We start from the raw sequence: 27,479 nt of genomic DNA, 5'->3' as shown, positions 1-27,479 counted from the left end.
TTGCTGTGGATAGCACTCTGGCTGACTTTCTCAGCCCTGTAAGGGCATGGCAGGCCAGATCATTCCCTACAGATCCTCCCTTCCTAAGAGTTCTGCATGTACTAGGGGCTTGGTCAGTTTCTGGTTTAAAAAAAAAAAAAGACCAAGCACGGGGAACTCTCCCACCAGTGCAGAAGGCCTACTGCACCAGCAACTGACAGAAACCTCCCCCACCCATCCCTGCTACCACCATGAGACAAGGAGAGCCCCTCACTTGAAGCGAGGCCCAATGGCCGCCACGTGCCGGTTCATGCTTCCCTTGGCCCCACCGATGTTCAGGGACATAGAGCGCTGCAACAGGCTGGAGAAGATCTCCACTTGGTCAGAGCTGCAATATTTGGCGATCTCGAACCGCTGCACCAGGAACTGAATGGGAAGAACATGTGCTCTGCTGGGGCCTGGCCTGCCTGCCCTCAGAGCCAGCACAGCCAGCACAGCTGGCTGAGGTGGGGCTCTGAGCCAACAGGAGGGCAGGGAGGGGTCTTAGGGGAAGCATGACAAGTCCAGCAGGGGCCTGGGGGAGAAGGCTGGAACAGCCATCTCCCAGTCCCTACGTAAGGCAGTCAAAAACCTGGAGCCCTGTGCTTACTGGGCCACTGGCCCCAGGGGGATCCCCTGACCTTGCAGCTAGAGTGGGAGAACCTGGAGAAGCACATACGTCAATCCAGATGTAGTGAGGGGTCACTTCGGGAGCACAGGGTTTGGGCTGACTGGCTTCTGATGCTGCCAGGGGGTCTGCTTCCTTTATCTCCGCGGAAAACAGGCCGAACTTCTGCTCCACTGTCATCTGCCAGGCCCCTGCCATCTCCCGCATAAACTGCAAGTATGCAATGACTGTTAGTGTCTCTGCAAAGCACAGAAAGGTACTTACTGTTGTTTAATTATAAAAGGAATACATGCTCAGGGCGCCTGGGTGGCTTAGCTGGGTAAGCGTCGATTCTTGATTTCAGCTCAGGTCATGATCTCAGGATCATGAGATCCAGCCCCAGGTCAGGCTCTACACTGGGCCTGAAGCCTGCTTTAAGATTCTCCCTCTCCTCTCCTCTGCCCCTCCCTACCCCTTAAAAAAAAAGAAGAAGAAGACATGCTCAACAAATGAAATTTAGAAAACCAAGGAAGTATCAACAACAAAAATTAAAGATCACCTATAATCTAACTTCCCAGCTGTTTTCTACCAAAAGGCCATTCTCGAATTATCGCTAGGCCAAGTTGTGGCCTCCTGCTTTGTGGTGTCAGCACATCTGAGATGGGCCTAGTGTTGGGTGGGCCCTCAACAGGCTCCACCTGGGTGAACCTTCTTTTTTTTTTTTTTTTTTTTTTTTGTGAACCTTCTTAATAACCCTGAAGCTACATTTGGTTGCAGAGGTGAGGTCGCCAGCTCAGGGTCTCCAATCTGGCAAAAGCAGGACTGGATTTTGGCTCTAGAGCCCAGTTCCTTTTCTCTACCCCAAACAGACCCTGCACATCACCTTCACGCCATTAACCAGGCCCAAGGAATAACCTCAGGAGCCAAACTGAGTGCGCAACTGCCACTGGGCAGTTCTGCGGGGGAGCAGCCTCCCCTTTTGGCCCAACAATACTTGGCAGTTCCTTTAAGGGTATCTGCGGAGAGGTGGCAACTGAGGCTTGGTGCCTGGGGTAAATGCCCTGGCTCCCTGCCTAGTGTCCATCCCTTTCTAATTATGGTTTTACTCAGGGAGGCCATGTGGCCAGTCACAGGTACCCTCACCCAGCCTTCTGATGGCTAGGGGGGCCAATGGTTCTCACTGGCACAAATCAGCAGGTGGGTATCAACTGGGTGAAGGCCAAGGCAGCCAGCATCCTCTGCCCTACTTCCTGCTTGGAGGCCCAGAAACCATCTGGAGGTCCTGCAGGTGAGGAAAAAAGTCCACAGACTCAGGGTGGCAGAGTTTCAGACATGAGCCAGGATATCAATGAGCTGCCTGCAACACCAGGAGGATAGCCCCTGGGGGTCAAGGAACTGTGCCCAGTTTCTATTTCCTGCAGCCAAATATAAGTATTACGTTAGAAGAAGAAACTGCAGGCCTGCCGAGGCTGATGAGCCACAGCAAAGCAGCACGCCCACTCATGTGTTGACCAAGCACATCTGGTTGCTTCCTCTGGGCCTGGCTGCTTTCCCTCCAGGCTCTGGGAATGGAGCAATGAACAAGACAAACATCCACGTAGTCTTCAGCAGGTCCACAGATGCCAAGAGATGTAAGATATAGCAATCAGACACTGATCCAAGTCTGAAAGATGCCAAATGAAACAGTAATTTGCTTGGCATAAAAATCCTTCCATGACCCCTCTTCTGATTCTGATGTGGGGGGAAAAGGAGGAAGCGAAGGTGGTAAAAAGCAGGAAAAATCCATTTTTCTTGCCAAGACTAACCCCTCAAGGGTAGGGGTCAGTGACCTTTATTTTAGCTACTCAACAAAATACCTACTTTCTGAGAAAGTAAAACAGCAGTGCACATCAGTCTCTACTGCTTTTCTTTTTTTTTTTTCTTTTTTTTTCTACTGCTTTTCTATACATAAAGTCCACATCACAACAAAAACGTTTAAAACACTGAAAGCAAAAAAATCAACAGAAAAAAAATCAAGAGAAACAGACCCACAGATGACCCTGACTCTAGAATAGACAAGAACTTTAAAATATTGTAAATATCACCAAATATTTATAGGTAAAGATGGAGAAACTAATGAAGATACAGAGTCTCATCAGATACATACAAACTATGAAACAGAAACAGAAATTCTAGATCTGAGACTCATGATATCCAAGATAAAATATATATGATAGCTTAACAACAGAAAGAATAACGTGTCAGAAAAGGGCAGTGATTTGGAAGACAGACCAATTAAAATGAGCCAAAATGAAATGAGAGAGATAGAAAAGTGAAAAGCACTGCAGAGAATGTTAATGATCTGTGGGACAATATGAAGTCATCAACATAGGTGTGGGTACTTGGAATCCCAAAATGAGACAAGAAAATGGGGAAAAATATTTAAAGAAAATTTCTTACTTTGATGAAAAACCTTCAATCTCTAAAGTTAAGCAACTCAATAAACCCTAGCGGGACAAATACACAGAAAACCACATATCATAGTCAAACTATTAAAAATCAAAGATGAAGGGAAACATCCTAAAAGCAGGTAAAAGGAAAAACCAAATACAAACAATAGTACTTCCTGAGGAACAATGATAAGAATGACTGCTAACTTCTCCCTGGAAACAATTCAAGCCAGAAGACAATAGAAGATGTACTTACCATGCTAAAAGCAACAAAACAAAAAAACCTGTCAACCCAGGATCCTAGATCCAGGAAAAATATCCACATGCATAAAAACAAAAAAAAAAAAAATGAAGGTGAACTAAAGCAGAGAGAATTTATTTCAGCAGACCTGAACTACAGGAATGGTAAGGGAATTTCTTTTTTTTTTTTTATTTTTATTTATTTATGATAGTCACACAGAGAGAGAGAGAGAGAGGCAGAGACACAGGCAGAGAGAGAAGCAGGCTCCATGCACCGGGAGCCCGACGTGGGATTCGATCCCGGTCTCCAGGATCGCGCCCTGGGCCAAAGGCAGGCGCTAAACCGCTGTGCCACCCAGGGATCCCTGGTAAGGGAATTTCTTTGGGCTAAAGTGAACAATTGCGAATCTGAGTTTACAGGAAGACTTAGAATGTGAGAAATGGAAAATATTTGGATAAATGTGTGATATTTTTAAAAAGTCCTTTTCTTAATTTCTTTGAAAAGCTTTGGACTTTTAGAACAAATATAGCACTATTATAAGATATAATAACCCATGCAGTAGTAAAACAGATGAAAACCAAAGAAGGGGGCATGTGGGTGTATGTAACAGCAATGGCAGATCACTGTCAGTGTGGAATCCTCTACCTGGCAATGACAACAGCCACCATCACAACAGCAGTTTGTATTTACTAATAGATCGCTACGCTGGGCACTGATCCTGGCCTGTGAGGTGAGGTGAATTAAGTCATTCAATCTCCACAATAACTCTTTGTCATAGGTGCTCATACTAGTAGTCTCATTACACAGATGAGGAACTTTTCTTTGGAGTCAGAGCCCCTACAGGTTGTGGCAGGATTCTCACAGGCCCTTCTGCATGCTCCGTGATGTGAGCAGAGCTGGCCAGGCTGAGAACCCAGTGCCCACCTTAGTTTCATAGATAAAGGGTCCAGGAGCCACTGGTAAGTCTAGGGCCCCAGCTGACTTGCTCTTCTGAGAGGCAGAGGTCAGTGCCTCTCCCTGACCAGGTACTCTCCCATGGGAGCCACCAGACCAAAATACCTCCCCAGACTCTGAGTGGTGTGCCCAACACAAACTCCATACAATTATAATAACCCAGGCAAATGTGAGGTATGATGATTATTGCCACCACCAGCACCTACCCGGAACATTCTAATTCCATCTTTGGAAATATTGCATTTTCCTCAGGGTACAAGAAAAAGTAAACACCTCTTTTGACCACTTAGCTCAACTCATCTTAAGTAAACACAGAAAAAATGCCAAATTCCCTGTTGTTATGAAAATTAATGAGATCTTTGAAAAATTCAACAGTTCTTAGATATTCATCCAATCAGTTGAAAGGGCGTATATGACCTTGCCTGGGGGCCTCCTCCAACATCAACTTTAGAAATATGGACACCAGGAAGACTGCCCCTCCCAAAGTGAGCAGGCCAAGAAAAATAAATGTCTTTGTGAACAACCACAACCTCTCTGGATCATATTCCATGTGTTCCACTCTCAGAGAAATGGCTCCCTCTACTGAGCTTTTGAGAAACAACAACTCCTAGAAACCACTAGGATCCTTTTTTTTTTAAATCTTTGTTTTTTGTTTGTTTGTTTTAATAAAGACTTTATTTACTTATTCCTGAGAGAGAGAGAGAGAGAGAGAGAGAGAGGCAGAGGCAGAGACACAGGCAGAGGGAGAAGCAGGCTCCATGCAGGGAGCCCGACGTGGGACTCCATCCCAGGTCTCCAGGATCACGCCCTGGGCTGAAGGTGGCGCTAAACCGCTGAGCCACCCGGGATCCCACTAGGATCCTTTTAACACATATTCCTTGTTGTCCTCGTGATAGCCCAGTGGTCAGGCATTAATATCACAGCCTTACATATAAGGAGACTGAGGCCCCAGAGGGTGAGAGGCTGGCCTGGGGTCTCCAAGCTTGTCAGGTGAACAGCCAGGTCAAGCTCTCTCCATCTCTCTGGCCCCACCCTCAGGAGCTGAACACAGCTAGTGTCCTACCGGTACTTCCACACCATTCTTGCCAGCCAGCAGCCACTCCCAGCAGGCCAGGGCAGTCTCCATGCCATGCTCGTTGAACATCCGGAGGGGACCCCAACACAGATGATGAAGGAGCTGTGGGTCACAATCTGTAACCAAACACACGCTATTCAGAAGAAGCACTGAACACTGGCTGAACCCTCTGCTTGTCTCCTTAAGTCAACAAGACAGAGAACCAGGTGGGCCAATGATGGTCTTCTGTTTACTTCTACCCCTAAGGACACCACAGAGATCTCTACTAGGGGACCCCCAGATCCCTAAAGAAGACAAAGGTAAATACTCATTTCCAAACGAGCTCAGAGCTCCCCAATGCCTCCATCCATTACCTTTGCTGCTGATGAGCATTGCTGTCAGCTTGAACATGGCCTGCGTGTACTGCTGAGCATTACTGAGGTCTAACGCTGTATTCAGCTCCTGGACCATCATTTTGTTCAGGTCAGATATCTGGCCTGTGGCATCTGAAAACCGAATCATTCCATATACCTGCAAGAAGCACACTTGTCAAGAGAGCTTCACATAATCCAGGCACACGGACAAGGCCTGACCAGAGCCTTACTTTCTCAAACTAGAGCTTATGTGTGTAGAGAGTGCCAGGCTCAATGATGCTACCACTGCTTATACATTGGGGGAACTTCTCTTTCAGAAATGCATGTTGGTATTTCCTTCATTCTAGATGGTCCTTCAGATGCAGAGACCTGGTCTTGTTGATTTTACATTTTAGTACTGAATTCGGGGTCTGAACCACAGTAGGGCTGCATGATGTGGACTGATTAAAAACAGTTCTTTCAGAGTCAATTAATGACTCAAATGAGAAGCACGGTCTCATTATTTTTAAAGTTGTATATCATTTTTTTCCCCAACAAAAGCATGCTGCTCTCTTATCTACAAGACTCGACTACATAGAAAAGATATGACTCCTTCCAAAAACCAAACCTACTGCCAAAGACAGATTTCCTACCACCACTGGGGTATTCAAAATAGGTGGAACAGGCCATCAGAGCAATCCCTAGCACATGGGAACGCAGGGTCAGTGGCAGCCTAGCTAGGGTCAGCAACAGCCTAGCCCAGCCTAGCCTAGCAGAGTGAGGGGCCCCTGTGCTGAGGGTTCACAGGAAGAGGAAGAGCAACTGCTAGAATGAGGAAGTTGTACAGGGGGGAGGGGAGACCCCACTCAGACTAGGCACTGATGGACTTGCAGGGACCTCTGAAATGGTGTAGGCTAACTTCTGTGTTTTATAGATTCAGATACTGAGGCCCCGAGAGGTGAAGCAACTTGCCAAGCTGGGCTAAAGTGTGGCATGGTGGATGAAAGCCCTCATGGTGATCAGAGGTGGTTCCTGACCCCGCTCTGCCTGTGTAACTCTGGCAAGTTATTTTATTTCGAGAGCCTCAGTTTCATTATCTGTAAAATTGTAATAATAGTATGTACACCTCATCAACCACCCTAGATAGTGCACAGCACTCAACAAATGTTTGCTATCACTAAAAAACAGGGCAGAAAAACAGAAAGCTTCAGTGTGGCCAGAGTGTGTGTATGTGAAATCACCCTCCTGCAGACGTGGTGAGTGGGTGCCATAAATGCTCCAGACTGTGCTGGTGAGTCCCAGGGCCCCACACCTTCAAGTCCACCTAAAGTGAGTGAGTTCTAGACCTCAAGTGCATTTTCCACTGGAAGGGAGCTGACTGGCATTGGAGCGAGAGGACACTTTGATGGCCCTGGGACACAAGGGCAGGAAAAGTACCTCGCCTGCATAGCGGTTGCGTAGATTCAGGGATGCCATGAAGTTGGAGTAATCTTTCTTCACACAGGCTGGGCGCTCTGTAAGCTGAGTTGCCTATAGACAAATGTCAAGAATTATTTCTTCTTCTTCTTTTTTTTTTTTTTAAAGATTTTATTTGAGTGAGAGAGTGAGAGAGGGAACAGGGGGAGGGGGAGAGGGAGAGAGAAAAGCAGGTTCTCCTCTGAGTAGGAAGCCTGATGCAAGGCTCGATCTCTGGACTCTGGGATCATGACCTGAACCAACGGCAGACACTCAACCGAGCCAACCAGGCACCCCTATCAAGAATTATTTCAGGCCACTGAGACATGCTTTTCTCATGTTCACCATGGCTAAGCCTAAGTCCAATTAAGAAGTCAAGTTTGGATTCAGGGGTTATTAAAAATCTTCAGTGCTGCCAAGCTAATGAAACAAAAATACTTTAGAATAACCTCTAGTCTGACAGGTCTCATAGGAAAAAGATAAAAAAATTTTTAGTATGAAAAATTTTCTCTGGAAGGCAGCTTGTGATATAGCTTCATTTTACTGCCCTGATTGCTTTCATTCCCAGTGGTGAACAGATCTAATCACCAGATCATTGTGAAAATCATCATAGCCTACAATGAAAATGCTGAGAAATTAGTGTTCCCAGGCTGTCTCCTCTGTGGGTATGTGTTGGTGTGTACACGTGACTTGAAGATGGTGAAGGGTGAAGTTAAGAGCATGGTGTCAGAAGCCAGCAGGAGCTCAGAGACACCCAACAGCTGCTGCAGGTCTAATGCTGGCCTAACAGCAGAAGACAAAAGGGGCGCACTCCTGAGAACAAAGGCAGCCCACAAAAAGGGGAAAATATTTGCAGATCACACCCTGCCCCCACTTCCTCAGCTTCAGTTTCAGTCTCCATACCCCAGGGTCCTGATGACTGCTCTTCCTAACCCTGGCTGGCTCACTGCTACTATGCTTTCCAGCTACTGCTCTGCCCAGCATCACCATACATTATGAATATGCACTGAGGATGACCACCTTTCACATTTCCTTTTAGTACCTTTTACTACAAACCAACACAACCAACCTATCCACTTCTTGATATACAGATGCTACTGAGGAAAATGAATCTCTCAATTGTTGAAGTTGAGGGGTTGTTTCTTGGAGGGAGGTGAGTGGGGAGAAAGAAGGTCAGAAGAAGAAAATATGAAATTTTTTGGGAAAAAAGCCAGAAAATACAAGGTTTTCTCATAAAATTATGCTGGATTACTTTTTAAAAGGTCACACAAAACTGCTTTATGTTTTTTGGAGACAGTGTTGCCTATGGCATCAAGCAGGTCTGTACTAGAACCTGGCCCTGCCACTAATCAGCTGTGAGGTCCTAGAGAAGTCACTTGCTGTCCTTAGTCTGAATATACTCCCCTGCAAAATGGGGAACAGTGGCCTTCTCAGCATCCTGAATAGGGCTCATTGATGTCTGCAGGCTCCTTAGGTGGCAAATGCATTTGTAGGCCACAGTGTGGAGGGTGCTCTAGCTGTATTTGCAGATGTTGATGTCTTCAGAGAACATGGAGTGATCTCTGGTGAGAGCTCCAAAAATGACAAGGGACATAAGAAGACACTGGTTTCTCTGCACGGAGGCTGAGCACCCTCAGCCTGCCTCATGGGCTCCTCTCTTCCCACTTAGAGTCACAGCCATGGTGAGAAGTCACAAGGCCATCCTCCCACTGGTGCTCAGCCTCTGTACCTCCACCCTATCATGTCCTTAAGACAGGTGGCAACCTCCCCACCTCCCCATCCTGAGAGAGTTAGGAGGCACAGAGTTAAGAAGCCTGCAGCCATACTGGGTTGGGCCAGACTGACAGACACAGTGCTAGGCCCTAAGACTGGGAGACACTGCCATGCAATGCTGCCAGTCAGATCACCTGTTGTCAATCTGCTGCTCTGATCCTAAACTCTGATTTAACTAAAAAAGCACTACTTCATGGATGTGCTGCCCTCTAAAGTAATCTTGAGTGGAACAAGATGAAGCTGAGGGTGTGTATGCACGTGTGCTCTGGCACCTGCTGAAACAGGAAAATCCAGGTAATGTTTCCAATCAACGTGAACTATAAGAAAATGCTGACCGTGTCTCCTATACATCAGTTTCCTTCCTTGTGCATACAAAGAAATCCAAATCTGATATCATTAATGAATCAAGAAAACACAGTAAGGTTCCAGTGACAACACTCTTTGAACTTGGGCATCTCACATGGAACCTGACCTGCTTACTGCTAGCATAGCTGCTTGTGCAGCACATGGGTGCCCAAATGCTTTGGTCTTTTCCCTTGCACTGTGGCTCCCAGGGCTGAGGAGATTCCTGCTCCCCAGGAGGCACACACATACCCCAAGAGTGGTGTTCTGCTTGTTGTAGCCAGCAAAGTGCAGGATGCTTTCGGTGGCCATGGCCAGCCCCGTGTGCTGGGACAGTCCTGACACCCAGTTCTGATGTTTGTTCAGATATTCCTGGTCAGAAAAAAAAGGGCTGTTTTATTTTAAGGTGTGTGAGGTAGTAGAGCAAACACTGGTTTTGATGTCAGGTGGATCCTTCTCTGTGGGAGCATCAGTTAAACCCCCCACCTCCCCCCTGCCACCCCCAGTTGGCTATGGCTCCTTCATGAACAAGGATGATTTGCCCACAGTGGCTGGCACACACAGTAAATGTGAGACGATCACTTATTCTTTTGATACATCCTTGCTGACAGTCTGCCACCTGCCAGGTCCCATGCCAGATACCCAGAACACAGAGCTGCAGAGTCCTGGCCCTGCTGTCAACATGCTGGCACTTCTCTTGCCAGAGCAGCCCTGCGTGTAACAGGGGGCCTGATGGATAGCAGGAAGGCAGAGCAAGGGCCTGAGTCTGCCTGGCCAACTGGGGGAGGGAGTTGCTGGGGTAAAGGGACGCCTGGACATGTGAGAAGGCCTTCTGCTCTGTGGATCATCAGGGGCCAGGGATCAGCACTGCAGGAGTAGCAAATACAAGGGGCTAGATAGCAGGTGGCAAGCATGGCCCAGGGACAGGCCAAGTCCAAAAGGCCTTGTATGCCAGGGGAGGGAGTTTAGAGTGAGCCACAGGACTCCCCTCAGGAAAGTGCACAAGCCAGAAACCCAACCATGGACCCCATAGTAAAGGGGAGTGGCTAATGAACAGAGGTAGGAGGGAGGTGTGCAGAGCCTATTTGCTAGCAACAATGGGCCGCTGTAGTGGGCAGTGTGGAGGATGGTTCAGGATGGGCTGAAGCTGCCAGCTGGAAGCCCAGGACGGATGGGGATACTACAGCTGGGCAATGAAGGCTGGACCAATGAGACCAATTCAAGTGTTTCTTTGCATTTTCCTCTCCCTTGCTAGGCCACGCTTGCAGAAACACATGGCTCTCCCTATAGTAGGCCTTTCTGTTTAATGAACCTTTTTAGGAATGAAAGGGGGCCACCCCTCTTTAGACCTTAGCCTTGGGAGCTGAGGCCCCCCCCTCCTCCATGTGTACCACAAAAAATCAGTTCCCAAATATGAAGAGTTTGAGAAAGTACCCTTGCCCGAAGAGTACCGGTGTATCCACTAGACAGTGGCAGTTGTTAAGCTACAAGCACAGCCTAGTCACAAGGCCCACCTCTATGCAGCTTAGCTGCTGAATGTCTAATGGAGGGCTCCAGTTTTTTTGTTTTGTTTTTTTGTTTTTTCATTTCCCTAACTGCTCTAACCTCATTGCTCCAAAACCTTAGCTAAAGGAAGAACTGTATGGCAATGCTAGGCACCACCTATGGGCTCTTGCAAAATGGATTTTCAAATAGCCTTGGAAGGCCCTTGGGGCTAGCTGCTCTGTCCTTCCTGGATTCCAGACGCAGAAACACTTTGGAATTAGCTTTATCCTAACAAGTGTTGCTGAGGTCAGCTTCACACGCCCCTTTTGATGCACCTTCTCTTTATTAAGCCAGATCTGTTCTAGTGGTTTTTTTCTTATCTTTGATCCCTTTGAGGTGACTTTTTCCTCTCACGTATTGTGGTATTTCTGGTCCACCTCTGCTTGACCAGAGTAATGGCTCACTTTGCAGTCATTTGTGCTCATAAGCCAGAGCTGTGGTCTGAGAAGGCTCATGTGCAGCTCCACGTGCAACCTGGACAGGGCTCTACTGGGATGGCAGCCACCCTCCAGCTCCAGTACCCAGCACAGGTGCTGCTGCTGGACTGCCAGGTCTCCCTGTGCACCCATCTTGCAAGCAGCCCCAAGTCCTGCCACAGACCTGACACCTACCTGGTGAGTGGTCAGGTTCCCTGGGTCTGTCTGCTCACAGAGCCCACTGCACCTGCCCCCCTCACCCATAACCAGCACCCTTACCCCCCAAGGTGTTCCCACCAAAGAGTCAGCCTCTGAGGCTTCTGTTATTTTCAGGCATTAGACTAATGTTTTTGGTCTCTGCTTAGTCACACTAGTGCTGTTTGTATTTCAAGTATGCTATGTCTATGAAAGCTCTCTAGATCACTGGAAGGAGTGTATCAAAATTGCTTTTTTTGTGAAAGTACCTGTAAGTGGGATTTGGTAACTGTAGGTGCCCACTTCATTGCCTCCTGTAGGATCATTCCACAGCGTGCTGCGAAGTCCTTCACGATGCTCTGGAAAAGAGTGTAATCAGGCCGAAATCAGTGTATTTGGGTTGTCAGAGGATGCTAGCTACAGACTGCAGTTAACTACTATTGAGGGCTTAAGTGTACCCCCCTAAAACCCAGTATTGAAGTCCTAGCCTCCAGTACTTCAGAATGTGACAGTATTTGGAGATGGGGCCTTTAAAGAGGTAATTAAGGTAAAATGGTTATCATATGGGTGGGCCGTAATCCAACCCGACTTGTGTACTTCAAAGAGAAGGTGATTAGGGTACAGAGGGAAGACATGTGAGGACACAAGAACACAAAAGATATCTAAAAGCCAAGGAGAGAGGTTTCTAAAGAAACTAACTCTGCCAACACCTTGATCTTAGACTTCTAGCCTCCCAAAAGTGTGAGAAAATAAATAACTAAATAAATTTCTGTTGTCTAAGCTACTCAGTCTGTGGCACTTAATCATGGCAACCCTAGCAAATGATTATAGTGACCATGTTCTAACTCCGAGGCTCTGGGAATAGGGTATAGACAGCCTGGTCTATAATCCTGGCATAAAGTGGCAGGGCCTAGCTCACAGTGCCTCACATGGCCACTGGACAACATATGTCCTGAATCAGTGACTGGAGAATATAGGTCCTGGGAGGTAAAAGCCATTCCGGCGGCCTCGTAACTGTGGGGAGAAATCCCAGCTGGCAGCTGGTCTGGCTGGAGGCCCCAAGGTTGGGATGTGACCTGGCCCTAGGCCTCAGTTTGCCATAGTGAGGGCTCCGAGTCAGACCTCACACAGCACATCCTCCTTATCTAGAGCTACTTACTCTATTTCCCATAGCGTCACACAAAGCCAAAGTCATGTTACTCGACTACCACAATGACAGTCTGCACACCTCACAATAGTGAAGTTGGTCTGACAGTCGTGTTTGCTCATGCAGCTCTGAGACACCATAAACGGACAGGCAGCTGAAAACCTTTGGCAGCTGAACCAAGAAAGGGCTTGGTGTCAGCATGGCTGATGGGCAGGAGCCCACCCTGCTCATACTGTGCAACTCTGACAACTCAGGCCTTCTTCACTGCTAGCGGGGGACCACAGTGCTCACACCTCCAACTGCTGGGACCGAATAATCTAATGCGTGCAATGTGCCAGCCCTGATGCTCCAGAGGGCAATGAAGACGGCCCTTAATAAGGGGACGGCTGCCAGCCTACCTCTCGGGCTTCACAAGTGTCAGGAACGGTGATCCGATAGGGGGCATCAGGGATGTCGTAGTAAGGCTGGTCCTTGTGAATGTCCTGAAAACACAACAAAGCTTCCCTCTTCCAACCGCCTTCCCTGGGCTGCCTCTGCTGAGCTGGGCCTCCAGCTCACACTGGGCAGCAGAGTGTCTGCTTCCCTTCCCCACACATATATGGTCTGTGATGGACTTCCAAACTTGCTGCAGCTCGCTGGGAAAGGCCAGGGTGGGATCTGGGGTCCCCACCCCCAATTTGGCTACTTGTAGTATAAATCGGATTCAGGCGTAAGGCAGGGACACTCACAGCGCTCAGTGACAGCGACAAGGTCTGGAGGATGTCCAGCATGGTCTTCAGTACTGTCCCGCTCCAGAGCAAGTGGGGAAACCTACATCAAGAGTCATGTCTTAGGGTTGAGCAGCCAAACCTTCAAGGAATCTCAGTTCCTTAAAGTGCTACCTTGAGGGGTGGGATAGGGTGAGGTGGGAGCCCCACCTCCTGCTGCCCAGCTGAGGGTCAGAGGAGGTCAGGAGGCCTCCCAGACAGGACTCAGTCAGAAACACCCCCCAGGCTCCTGCCAGTCCCACTTTTCAGGGCCCGGATGTGGTCCCATGTGACTTGCTCTCAACTTGACACCGATCGATCGTCTCAGTTATATACTGGTAGGGTCGTGCTCCCTCACTCCCCAAAGCGATCCTCCTTGGTTTTGACCAGGGCACCCTAATACTTTCACATGATGGCACAAAGTGAAAATGGTAGTATTTGGATGGCATCCTGGAGCAAAGAAAAGAACCTGTTCCTGAATGTAGTGGTCAGGGTTGAAGAGAGCCGACTCTGCACAGCTGTGATTCATTGTGGCCCATCGCTTAGGAGGTCCAGCTCAGACACAAGTCATACGTGTGCTGGACTTACTTTCTGGGCCTGCCTGGACCAGGCACATGATGCCTGCAGCAGGCTCCAGAGCTCCTGGACGCCTGCAGGGATCTGTGGGCAGGCCCAGCACGGCTGTTTGCTGCCTCTAGCCCTCACACTGCAGACAGGCTGGCCCAGCCCACCTTGAGGGTTCCCATCCATGTGGGGGCATGTCCCATGAGAATCCACTTTGGCTCCCAGCACAGACAGCCTGGAGTGGAAAAGGGTCTGTGTGGGCTCTCCTTCCTCTCTGAGGAGCCTGAAAGACACTGATTCTACCCGGGACCTCTGGCTAGGCTCTGGGGTGGAAGATGTCACTTAGGGTGGCTGTGTACTTCCCAGAGGAAGCCCTGAGAAGCCCTGCAGCAGGGGAGGGTGGGATGCCGAGACACAGGCAGGTGACACCCCTTGTCAAGAGACGCACTGCAAGGAGCATCAATAGCTCAGAATAAGTGGAAGTTTCAGGACCAAATTTCAGACCTTACAGCAAATTCCATGAGATTCTGAGAGAGGCTGCATTGCCATTTGAGAGTTTAAATTCAGACTCCAATTTTTCTGCACTGCTAGTATAAGGATGGTTCTTCCGTGCATTCCAAAATGAGAATTTTACACACATGCATGCACACACACACACACACACACACACACAGAACATTAGAAGGAAAATGAGCTTACTTATCCACCAGACCAGACAGATACTTGTCCGCCACCCTCCGTATCCTCTTATGAATGTGGTTGAAGTTCACCAGTAGAAATTGTGCGTGCCGCTCCAGCTCTTCTTCATTCTCCTTAGTCTTAGCCTGTTGATTCAGAAGAGACAGGTACAACAGGTGCTCTCCACATGCCTTGGGCACATACACACTCACGCTGACAAGGCTTACTTTATCTGCCATCATGTTCAGGAAGGCATCAAATACTTTGTCTGCAACAGCAATCACACACTGCATCATCCCTGAAATGAGGAGGTTTTCACAGGTCAGGAGCATCAAAGGAAAGGAACCAATTCCAGCTACTTTCAAATATTTTGTTTGGAAAAGATTTTGGACTAACAAAGGAGTGGCAGAGAGAGCACAGAGTTCCCACATACCCTGTACACAGCTTCTCCAGATCTTAGCAGATCATTCGTCAAAACTGAGAAGCCAACAGTAATAGTCTTACCTAAATTTCAGGCTTTATTTAGATTTATTTTAGATTTCCCCTGTTTTCCCACTAATGTGACCTTCCTGTCCAAGGATCCAAAGAGGATGCCACATGACACTGACCATCAGGTCTCCTTAGTCTCCCACAATCTATGTTGACTCCTCATTCTGTTCTTGCCTTTTGTGACCTTGAAACTTCTGAAGAGCACAGGCATTTTGTAGGATGTCCCTCAATTTAGGTATGTCTGATGCATGTGCATGATTAGACCAAGGTTACAGGATTTTAGGAAAATCCCAGAGGTGAAGTGGCCTTCTTGTTGCATTGCAGTGGGGTGGCAGGGCAGGGGAGGTGTGTGAAATCAGGATCTCCTACCGCTGGTGAGGCTGACCTTGATTGCTTGGGTACAGTGGTGTGTGCCAGGTTTCCCACTGTCCAGTTACTATTTCTCCCTTTCCATGCTCTACTCTTCAGAAAGGAGTCACTGCGTCCAGCCCACACAGGGAGGGGAATTAAGTAGCAGCTCCTGAAGAGAATGTGGGTGTAAGTTAAAACCACCACAGTCACCAGGAAATACTCTGGGGAAGATACTTTGAGGTGATGCAGACATGTCATTTCTTTCTCTCTCTTTTTTTAGACATGTAATTTCTCTTTAAGATTTTTCCCACTGGTTTCTGCACCCGTCAGTGGACTCTGCCTACAGCAGGTACTCTGGTCTCACTGGGATTTTCTATTTTCTTCACTCTCTCTACTTTTAGTAATTGGAATTCTTTAAGAAAGGTCTCATGGGCAGCCTGGGTGGCTAGGCGGTTTAGCGCCGTCTTCAGCCCAGGGTGTGATCCAGGAGACCTGGGATCGAGCCCCACATCAGGCTCCCTGCATGGGGAGCCTGCTTCTCTCTCTGCCTGTGTCTCTGCCTCTCTCTGTGTCTCTCATGAATAAATAAATAAAATCTTAAAAAAAAATAAGAAAGGTCCGTCTCTTCCTCCCCATGTTTCATTTGTTCAATCACCTAATTAGTATGGACTCATGTATATTTGTTTCTTGCACTGGGTTATAATCCAATACTGTTGTTATTCATTGTGTTGTTCAAATTGTTCCAGCTATGGCCATTAGGAGCTCTTTCAAGTAGACTTCTGCCCTTGTGACATGCCCACAGGCCTTTCCTCTTTTCTTCTTCTTTATGTCCCTTTTCTTTTTTCCCTAAGACCTTCCTTTCTGGCACTGTGAGCTGTCCCAGGCTCACCTTGTTTTCTTGTTTTCTTTTTTTTTTTTTTTTTACATGGAGCCTTGGCTCCCTTTACTGCCGAATGGTGTTTAGAAACCAAGATCCAAGAACCAGATGTGGTCATTGCTGCCAAAGCAAATTTGAAAGCAACAGCAGGGCATGAGCATCACAATGTGATATAATTAAATGCTGCTCATCCTCCAGTGCTGTCCCATTTATGCATTGTCTTTAGGGTGGCTAAATGACAAGGATGCAAGGTCATTAGGGCACAGACATTAGGCAGGCACTGTACCTTTGTGCCCGAGGCCCAGGCAGAGTCTGAAACATAAAGAGGCACCACGTAAGTGCTTGTTATGAGGTTAAATGGGCCCCTGAAGCTCTCAGACATGGAAAATGATTAGTGTGACCTGGACAAGATGCCCTAGGAGAGAGAGGCTAATTTCTAAGAAGTTTGGTGGATGAAATCTTGCTTTCAGGGGTGTGTTTAGCATATCTTTGAGGTTTTTTTTTTTTTTTTCCCCTTAGCATAAAATCTTCATATAGCTCTTAGGAAACAAACTGTAGGTTCCTAATAAAAAACAATCAGACAGTGGTCAGATGCCCGTGATAATCATGCTGTAGCTTCTATGGTGACTTTTACATTAAAAAAAAAAAAAGCCCCTTTCCTTTTTTGTACTTAAAGTTAGCTTGGATTACCTTGGTCTTAGTCTGAACTGAGTGACTAGGCAGCTGGCAGGCTACACTGCACGAACACGTGGAGGTTTGGCTGACACCTGCACAGAGGAGGGGCTGGCCCTCTCCTTCGGAGACTGCTACATGCTTTTTATAATCTCTCTCTTGCTTGGTTCTGAAAACTCACGAATAACACATCTCCAAAGATATCTCCTTCCCACCTCTCATGTTTTCGGAAGAGAAAAAGAAAAGGAAAGCACACTCCGTAGGTATGCATTTATTGGCTTTACCCTACCTACCCACTCAAGAAAGAAACAACCCATTTGGAAATCATGTGGAAGAGTACAGTGTACCGTGAAAATTAAGTGTAGGTAAAGTGTACATCGGTCTTCAGTGCAATTTAATTTCCTCTTTTTAAAAAATTTATTTACTTTTATTTAAATTCAATTTTGTTAACATACAATGTATTATTAGTTTCAGAAGTAGAATTTCAGTGATTCATCAGTTGTATATAACATTACATTATATCATGATTACATCAAGTGCCCTCCTTCATGCCCATCACCCAGTTACCCCAGGTCCCCACCCATCTCCCCTCCAGCAACCCTCAATTTGTTTCCTAGAGTTCATCGTCTATTACGGTTTGCCTTCCTCTCTGTTTTTTATCTTATTTTCACTTTCCCTTCCCCTATGTTCATCTGTTTTGTTTCTTAAATTGCCACATATGAGTGAAATCATATGGTATTTGTCTTTCTCTGACTTATTTTGCTTACCATAACACCCTCTAGTTCCATCCACATTATTGCAAATGGTAAGATTTATTTTTTTTTAATTTAATTCTTTTTTAAATCATGGTCCTGAGTAGGGTCTCCTTATGGCCAACAGGACTACTGAGGCATGGAACCTCTCACGGAAGGTCTGGGCCTATCCCCACAGTGAGCTAATATTCCATTGTATACGTATATACCACATCTTTATCTTCATCTGTCAATGGACATCTGAGCTTTTTCTATATTTTGGCTACTGTGGACAGAGCTCTATAAACATTGCGGTGCATGTGCCCCTTCGAATAACTATGTCTGTGTCCTCTGGATAAATACCTAGTAGTGTAGTTGCTGGGTTGTAGGGCAGTTCTATTTTTAACTTTGTGAGGAGCCTCCATACTGTTTACTGCAATTTAATTTCCTTTTATGACACAGCAACAGAAAAGTAGAGCTCAGAAGAGGATGAGCTTTCAGCTTTAGAAAGGTAACTGATTCTGTCTATAGATATTCTCATTAGGAGGCAGGCAAAATGTGGTAGGTTCTTAGGCTCCTAGGGGTTGGCATTCTTAATTTTTTGTTGTTGTTGTTGCTTACCCTCTCTGTTTGAACAAAAAAAGCTCAGGGTAACCAACCGTCTACCACAATGGGTGGATAGACGAGGGGAGCAAATCAGCTCAGCCAGCAGTTTAACAGTGTCTCTACTATGCCCCCTAATGGTCCTGGGGTGATGGTCAGATGTAGGACCCTCTGAGTGTGGGGCACCTCCCCTGCATCTTGCACCCCAGTGGGAGAGGTTTCCTGCCATACAAACTGCCTGCCTTCATTTTCCAGCCTGGCCTCTGAAGGGCTCCTCCTCATCCAATCCTTCCCCGTACTGCCAGCAGGGGGAGCTTGCAGAACCCTCATACGGTCTTCCTTTGCCAACCCCACAAAAATAAACTCACCCACCTAATTTCCTGACTGTCATGCAGTAGTGTGAAGGGATCTGCAAAAGACTTACTGGACAAAAGGTCTTACATGAAGCAGCACCTCACAATCCTTGGGGTGATTTTATTTTATTTTATTTTATTTTAATTAATTAATTATTTATTTATTTATTTATTTATTTATTTATTTATTTTCCTTGGGGTGATTTTAAAAAAGATTTCTTCAAGGACTGATTTTTTAACAATAGAAAAAACGGTACCAGAATTATATGGGGATTAATTCTCCATTAGCAAGAACAAATTGATAGATTCTTCAGTATGCCAGTAGCTTCTAAATATGGAGAGGCTCCTTACCACTAAGTTAATATTATTAATAATAAAATTATTGATTTTAAGAATTCTCAATTAGCATTCCTCGAAATATGTACCCACACAGTTAATCAATCAAAACTCATGGATCTAGCAAACTCAACTCCCTCAAATATTTACGCACAATTACAAAACTGATCAAATTCTTCTAAGCATTTAATTAAAACATGGGTCTAATATTTCAGTCTCTTAAATTTTTAAGCACTTTAAAAATCAACACATAAGGGTGCCTGAGTGGCTCAGTGGTTGAGTGTCTGCCTTTGGCTCAGGTCGTGATCTTGGGGTCCTGTGATTGAGTCCCACATCAGGCTCCTTGCAGAGAGCCTGCTTCTCCTCTGCCTATGTCTCTGCCTCTCTTTCTGTGTCTCTCATGAATAAATAAATAAAATATTTAAAATAAATAAATAAATAAAAATACACAGACCAATATAATGATGCTTAAAACCCATCAGCATCCTTATACTGAAACTGGTCAAAGAATGACTATACTATGTGCTTAATTGTTCTTTGCAGTCTCAATTTTAATAACTCTTATTTTTATTCCAATCTTAGGTTTGCCTCACTAGAATTTCAGTAACTATATTTTTATACCACTAGAGAGTTTCATTTATTTGTTTTCCCAGGAGTCCGGTGCTTTTAGGACTGGTTGCTGCTAAGATCCTCTATGCACTCAGGATCTAAGGACATCTGCATCATTGGGCTTACAAGTCTTTGTGATTCAAATACATTTTCTTACTCTGAAACTTCCCCAGAAATGATTCGGTCTTCAAATTGGATGTGGCCCGTGGGTCCTGATCTGCTGCCCTGACATTCTGGCCTGGCCTGATGGCACCACTGGAAGCATTCATGGTCCTGAGTGGGGTCTCCTTATGGCCAACAGGACTACGGAGGCATGGAACCCCTCACGGAAGGTCTGGGCCTGTCCCCACAGTGAGCTAACAGCTACTTTCAGCTAACAGAGTACCTTTAATTGGCTACTCTGTGGGACACCTCTGCCCATCTCCTGTGGGGCACCCTTTCTACCTAGTCACTCTCGGAGGCCAGGCGAGACTTTATCGGGGGTGCCAGGCCTCTTCCTGGACTGTGTGGCTCTTTCCTTGTGTTCCTTCTTTCCTGATTACATAAGAAACAACTACCTATCTCTATTTCACTAATATTTAGTGGAAAAAACAAACATTTTGTATATATACACATATCCTATATATTATATATTATCCATTATACCTATCATTATGCTAAAATATATAGGAGAATACATATATATAATCTCTGTGTATTTGGGTACACACCATTATCTTTGTTTATCTGCCCTTCTTTTAAGCAAAATAATAAAAATGTGTATTCATGTTCAGATTATAATAGTCTGTCCACTGGGAATCTTTTTAAGTTGGTTCTTGGTCCTCTTAGCCTGCTCTGGACTTCTATTTTTTTTAATTTTTAATTTTTAATTTTTATTTATTTATGATAGTCACACACACAGAGAGAGAGGCAGAGACATAGACAGAGGGAGAAGCAGGCTCCATGCACCGGGAGCCTGACGTGGGATTCGATCCCGAGTCTCCAGGATTGCGCCCTGGGCCGAAGGCAGGTGCCAAATCGCTGCGCCACCCAGGGATCCCTGGACTTTTAAAAAGCACGACTGCTCCCTTACAACAAGATGCTCTAGGTCTATCAATGACTATGTGAGGAGACTAGGATTCTCTCAGCACAGGTTAGTATTAGATACTGAAATCTGGGGGCCGAAGCATACTCAAGTGTTAAGGGTGGACAAGAGTGATGTTCCTTAAGGCTATATGGTTGTAAGATTATATGTCTTATACTGATCTTTCCAATGTAGTTTGTAACTTCATAAAACTATATTCTTCATGTAGACAGAAAATTGGGAGTAGTATGCCTTTTTATACTATTGAAGCTCATTTCATCATGAGAGAACCACAATAAACTTACCAGACTTGTCTTTCTGAATAGCTTTATCTTCAAAGTAGCAGAACATTACCTGGAAGCGGTCAGGATCTGTTGAGCGCAGTACCCTAGCAAGAAGAACAGTTTTGAGTAAGTTCTGAAAAATCCAGACCCTCCTTATCACAGATTTAGTACTGCTCAGAACTAGTGAGGCTGTGAGGAATCAGTAACCTACACCACTTAAAGTGTCATATGCTCACGCGGACTTTCTGGAAGGAATATCCACCATCTACCATAATGCTCCTATATTGTTCCACCCAGCAATCCATAGATCTTAAGGGTTAAGTCATAGATCTTAAGGGTTATATGCATAAGGATTCTCCTAACACTGCTGGCTAAATGTCCATCAACAGACTATTCAGCTGCCTTTGTACATCACTTAATGGCACATCATATAGCCACCAAAATAAGAGGTAGCTATAGAAAAACATCCAAGATGCACAGTTATATGAAAAAGCAAGGGGGAGAGCACTGCGTGGCTGAGTGGTTGAGTGTCTGCCTTTGGCTCAGGTCATGATCCTGAAGTCCTGCGACCAAGTCCCACATCAGGCTCCCTGCAGAGAGCCTGCTTCTCCCTCTGCCTATGTCTCTGCCTCTCTCTCTGTGTGTCTCTCATGAATAAATAAAATCTTAAGAGAGAGAGAGAGAGAGAGAGAGAAAGCATGGTGTGGGGGAAATGGGTACAGCAGGATGTCAGCGATAGGTTCCCAAAAGGCCTCCACGTGCCTTCTACATGTAGGATATATATGTTTGTATTTATAGAGAATATTTTATAGAGAATTTCTAGAAGGAAAAGTAAAATTATCAATAGTGGGCATCTCTGGATTCAGGAAGGTGACATTTGTATTTTTCACCTTTAGCATCTTCTGTACTATCCCAATTTAAAAAAAAAAGATTTCAGAGAGAAACAGAGAGAGAGGCAGAGACACAGGCAGAGGGAGAAGCAGGCTCCATGCAGCCTGATGTGGGACTTGATCCCGGGACTCCAAGATCACGCCATGGGCCAAAGGCAGGTGCCAAACCGCTGAGCCACCCAGGCGTCCCCTATCCCAATGTTTTCTTTCATTTTTATGCACTGTTTTTACTTTCATAGTAGCTGTTCAGAGTCTGGCTCCTCTAAGATAGCGGGGCACGTACGCACACAGGCAAGCGCTTGGTGGAATGCATCTGTGGGTTTCCACACCAACCTTTTGTGAGTCAAACCTTAGTAAGGCAGGCCAAGTGGCTTTAAGCTCATGCATTCTTTTTTTTTTTTTTTTTTTTTTAAGACACAGAGAGAAAGAGAGAGGCAGAGACACAGGAGGAAGGAGAAGCAGGCTCCATGCCGGGAGCCCGACGTGGGACTCGATCCCGGGACTCCAGGATCACGCCCTGGGCCAAAGGCAGGCTCCAAACCACTGAGCCACCCAGGGATCCCCAAGCTCATGCATTCTTGAGTGCTCATGTTTATACATCTTTTACGTAATTTCTCACATTGTCCACTTTACTGTTTTACAGCTCTCCTAATAATCAGTGGCTGGGAACCCAAGCCAGGTTCTTGAATACAGGCTTCAGGGTTGTTTCTCCATGCTAACAATGCTCTCAGAGGCCTGGCAGTCAACCTGGGATGGGAGCTGGACTCTCAGGAGCTACTGTGGGCTGTCCCCTTAGGGTGTTGCTCTACCAGCCCACTCAACAGCGTGTCCTGAGAACCTGAGAACTCCATTCATGGGCACACTTCTGGGGAAGGAGACATCCCTGCCTGAGGGCAACTGAGGCTGAGAGGGTGTGGAGACATCTTTTGTAGCCATTAAGCTAGAAGCAAACCAGGTTTTTGGTCTGTGTTTGGTTTGCTTGTTTTGTTTTGGTGGGTTTCTCTTTCAAAATACATTCTTTATAAAAAGGACGAGAGGGAACTACACTGACATACAATTGGGAATGGTGGTGAGGTCAGTGGTTGTTCCTCTCCATTTATTTCCAAGTTTATGTGTAATGGTCTCATATTACTTTTATAAAAAAATTATAATGGAAAATGCAAGGAAGGCCAAAAGTTCTTTGGCTCTGTGGGACTCTGGGGGAGAATGTGTCACTGGTTTTCAAATTCTTCTCTGTTATGGCACCTCGGGCTACCCAAGAAGCAGGAAGGAGGGGACAGGGCAGTAAGGTGGGCGCTCACTCTCACTTACCCAAAACAGCTTTAATCTATTTTATATGTTGAGCTTCTGAACAAGAGTTCTTTGACCAGAGGGTTTCATGGCACCAAATAAAGGTTAAAATAGTAACATTTCCCAAATATTCCTATTAAGAACACCTTATTTTTCAAACCATTTGGTAAAGTTTTTCTATATCTTATCGCAGCTATCCTGTGACCTCAACAAACAGGAGACATGGGGATCCCTGGGTGGCTCAGTGGTTTGGCGCCTGCCTTCAGCCCAGGGCGTGATCCTGGAGTCCCTGGATTGAGTCCCATATCAGGCTCCCTTCATGGAGCCTTCTTCTCCCTCTGCCTGTGTCTCTGTCTCTCTCTGTGTGTCTTAGGTCTGCTGTGGTCACACGTGCATCCTGAGTGTCAGGCCACCTGTGGTGCTGTTTTGAGACAGGCTCCTTGCCATTTCCCATTTGTTGTTTGTAATCAGCTGTGGTCCTGGAGTGAATATGATCCAGTTCAGTGAATGTCTGAGAACATACTAAGTGAGGGCTGGTTCCTAACAGGGGCTCTTGAGCAGACAAGTGGACTGAGTTTGCAACATCTATAGTGATTGCTCAGAAGCCTATTCCCTACAAGGAGAGGATGATAAGAGAGTTTAGATACCTGGGGATTTATAAGATGTGGTGTTTGGTGCTCTAGAGGGAGGAACACACAAGAAAAGCAGAGGGGTTTTTGGTTTTTGGTTTGTAAGGAAGCTTATGTGTCTTGGGAAGAACTGAAAAGAGTCTCACTCCCAGAAGCCATGAAAGTTTAAAAATTAGCTCCAGTGTGGCTGTGCTGGGAGGCAAAGGCCTATATACCTCATATATTCCAGCCGGTAAACAGACAGGAGATAGGTGGACATGGCAAAGTCCAACTTGTTGATGAGGGCGGACACTTCAGGAGCAGGGTCCAGCAGGTTGATGATGGTGCTGCGGAGCTCGCTCAGTTCAGCCTAGGGGAAAGAAACGCTCAAGGGCTCACACAGCACCCAGAGGAAAAGGCAGCCCTCCCCCAGGAGCCCAGGAGTCATGGATAATGTGTGATAACAAGGACAGTGATAGGATCTGCTCATTGTTCAAGAGAACTTAACCCTGTATCATCTGTCCTTGGCAGGGCAAGAATCCTTACGGGGGTGACTGTGTCGTTTTTCATGGCGGAGTTATACTGGAGGACGGAGCGCAGTGGCTCTTTGCTGGGAAACGTGAGCAGGGGTGACTTGGTGGCTATTTCACAGACCCCCTCGTACCACTCTTCCGGCCAGAGTCCTGCAAGAGAGTAGCCGTGAGTGAGACCACCACCTTCCTCAAGAAGCACCGCAGGGCAGTTGACGCTGACCATTCCTAGAGTCGTGGGTCCTTTGTGTGAGCCAATTATCCCCAAAATAGGGCACAGAAATGAGTCTGTTTCCTAACTTGGACAGGTTTTTCCTAAGACACATGGCACTCTCAGAATCCTAAATTAATCTGGGGAATTGTAACATTTACAAACACTTGCAGGAAGCAGCATCTGAATTTGGACTAATGTTGAATGCATGCACATCCATAATGAGGTAGAGTCCTGGCTCACCTTTGTTTTCTCTCTGCACTCTATCTTCCCTAGGAGAGGGAATATTCCCCTACCTGAGCCCTCCACCGCAAATCCCATCAGCACAGAATAGAGCCAGAAGTCCCGGAAGAGCTTTTGCAACCGAGGCTTGGCTTCTTTGATGGGAGGCAACCTTCGGGTGAGCTGAATGCACCAAAGACAGAGGGAGAAAAAGAGGTTATTTGCTCATGAGCCCTAGAACTTACAGATATAAAATCAACCCTAGATTTATTCTCCAAGAATCACTCAGTCATTTTGGGTAGGAAAGATACACTGACCAGTGACCAACACTTCTTGATCAGTTCACTGGTAAATACTCACTCATTCAGCAAACACTTATTGAGTAGCTAATGTGCAGCAGGCATCATACCCAGGAAGTGAAAAGCCCCATTCCTACAAAAGCCTTTCTGCCCAGTTCAGAGGTATGTGAGGAAATCATCACAGTGTAGCAGAGTTCCTAGAGAAGGTGTTATGGGTCTCAATGTTACCATGCAAGTAAGTAACTCTTGGCCAGACAGAGAAGAGAGAGGAACCCATCCAGCCATAGGAGCAACGGGCTCAAAGTCTGGGCTTGGGGAGGGCATGGAGGGCTTGGGAAGCTGGAGCACAGGTGAACAGCTGTGACTGGAGAGACAGGGTAATCATGAGAAACCTCGTGGGTTGAGGAGAAGTGACTTTCAGATCTTTTCTGGCAGCACAACTTTTTCAAACAGTAATCTTGGGCAAAATCCCAAGACTTAAAATAAGTCCTGCAAGACTTACAGAGTTACAGAGGTGCAGGGGTGAGAGACCCAAGTCCCTGCATCCTTGCTCAAGATGGTGTCCTCCCCAGCGTGAGACAGGGAGTAGCTCGCAGGTTATGCAAAAATGTTAAATTTATGCACAGCGTTTGTTGGACAAGTTAGTCCTCACAGAACCCCCAGAGGACATCAAGCCCCCTACATGATAATCAACCTACAGTGAGGGGTCTCAACAATCCAAATAGTCATGAGGACCAGGGACACAGCAGTGGCGCACACAATGACACCATTGCTGGGAAGGCAGGGTACTTGCACCAGTGGTTGGTAGGACTATAAATTGGTACACTATTTCCTGGGAAGCAATTTGGTGAAATGCGTCAAAAATTCTAAAAATAATGGGCATTAAGGAGGGCATATGATGAGATGAGCACTGGGTATTATACTATATATTGGCCAATTAAATTTAAATAAAATAAAAAAAACTCTAAAGTGCCCCATCATTTCACCTAAAATCCCATCTCTAGGGATCTATCCAAAAAATCTGATTTAAACACAAAAATGTTGCAACATTTGTTAGAACAGAAAAATAAAGAGAAAAACACTAAATGTTTTGCTGAACAGGACATTTACAGTACATCAGAAATATTTTCTTTTTTAAGATATTTATTTATTTATTTATTTATTTATTCATGAGAGACACAGAGAGAGAGGCGGAGACACAGGCAGAGGGAAAAGCAGGCTGCATGCAGGGAGCCCGACGCAGGACTCAATCCCAGGTCTCCAGGATCACACCCTGGGCAGAAGGTGGCACTAAACCGCTTGAGCCACGGGGGCTGCCCCAGAAATTATATTTTCTAAGAATATTTGGTGACACTGGTAGAGCTTATAATACATTGAGTGAAAAAAATGCAAAATATATATAATATGGTATAGATTTGAAGTATATTTGTAGGTAAATATGTGTGTATAGAAAAAGGGAAAAAGTCCAGTCGCATATTAATAACGATTATTTCTGGGTAGCTGGGTTGGCAGGACTTCCTAGTTTCTTCCTTAATGTTGCCTGTACTTCCCAGAATTCTGCCACAGATCCGCTGCTTCCACAATCCCAGGGAGGCCACAGGTGCTGGCCTAGGGCTGGACAACATGCTGTGTGGGAGAAGCAGCTTCTCCTTGAAAGCCACTAGGGTGCTGTTCCCTTGGGTAGAATCAGTCAAGATAGGGTGGGGGGTGCAGGGTGGCCTCTGGGAAGGTGCTGAGGAGGTGGAGAAGCACTGCGGAGGGCAGCAGTGGACAGAAATGTCTCAAAGCAGAAAGGACACTGCCACAAAAGCACACTTGAGGGGCTTCCAACTTGCTAGTGGCCAAACATGGTAGCTTTAAAGAAAAGGAGCTCTGGGACTATTTCTGAGGTGACGGGCCTCCCTAGGATGAGGTTCCAAGAGATGGTGGAGGCATGACCCGGTTCCCAGACATAGCTTTGGCTTGGTGTTCAAGGTCAATGTGGCCAAGAGGTTCTGGTGTCCTATAAAAAGAACTTGCCTTTGGTGGCTATGGTCAGGCTTTCAGAATGCTTCACTCCCAATCAGATCAGAGGCACCAAGTGACTGAAAGGTCCAAAATGGTTTTGGAACAGTGAGAGAAAATGACTGTCAAAAATCTATCTTTAGGGACGCCTGGGTGGCTCAGTGGTTGAGCATCTGCCTTCAGCCCAAGGCGTGATCCTGGAGACCCGGGATCAACTCCCACATCAGGCTCCCTGCATGGAGCCTGCTTCTCCCTCTGCCTATGTCTCTGCCTCTCTCTTTGTGTCTCTCATGAATAAATAAATTAAAATAAATAAATAAAATCTTAAAAAAAAAATCTATCTTTAGTTTGTGATCCTACTTCTCACCCTGAGAACGTCCTGCTTCCCTCCTAAGAACTAGGGCTTGGAAGTGCCCTATAGGTTCTCCCTGCATTGATGACTCCATCATACCAGCTGAGCTGGTTCTGCTTCCCAGGAAGGAAAGACTATGGTGGAATCACAAAAGGCCCCAGAAATGATCTGAAGCAACCTGAGACAAA

General features: G+C 46.1%; 1 protein-coding gene across 1 annotated transcript in view; it reads right to left on the bottom strand.

Annotated features, from left to right (window-relative positions):
* PI4KA (phosphatidylinositol 4-kinase alpha) overlaps positions 1-27,479 on the bottom strand; it is a 118,311-nt gene that overhangs the window by 22,481 nt on the left and 68,351 nt on the right. Inside the window, exons 20-34 of the mRNA XM_035706280.2 lie at positions 24,711-24,819; positions 24,220-24,356; positions 23,910-24,043; positions 20,907-20,989; positions 14,745-14,815; positions 14,539-14,663; positions 13,258-13,339; positions 12,928-13,011; positions 11,652-11,741; positions 9,479-9,598; positions 7,094-7,186; positions 5,678-5,834; positions 5,313-5,440; positions 698-856; positions 254-405 (exon numbers count right to left, since the gene is read on the bottom strand). Coding sequence (XP_035562173.1) covers positions 254-405; positions 698-856; positions 5,313-5,440; positions 5,678-5,834; positions 7,094-7,186; positions 9,479-9,598; positions 11,652-11,741; positions 12,928-13,011; positions 13,258-13,339; positions 14,539-14,663; positions 14,745-14,815; positions 20,907-20,989; positions 23,910-24,043; positions 24,220-24,356; positions 24,711-24,819 — 1,724 coding nt within the window. The remainder of the gene's footprint in view (positions 1-253; positions 406-697; positions 857-5,312; positions 5,441-5,677; positions 5,835-7,093; positions 7,187-9,478; positions 9,599-11,651; positions 11,742-12,927; positions 13,012-13,257; positions 13,340-14,538; positions 14,664-14,744; positions 14,816-20,906; positions 20,990-23,909; positions 24,044-24,219; positions 24,357-24,710; positions 24,820-27,479) is intronic.

This window comes from Canis lupus, chromosome 26 (genome assembly GCF_003254725.2).
Source record: "Canis lupus dingo isolate Sandy chromosome 26, ASM325472v2, whole genome shotgun sequence".
NCBI lineage: Eukaryota > Metazoa > Chordata > Mammalia > Carnivora > Canidae > Canis > Canis lupus.
Note: the sequence above shows the minus strand (reverse complement) of the source record. Positions and strands in the feature narration are given on the sequence as shown.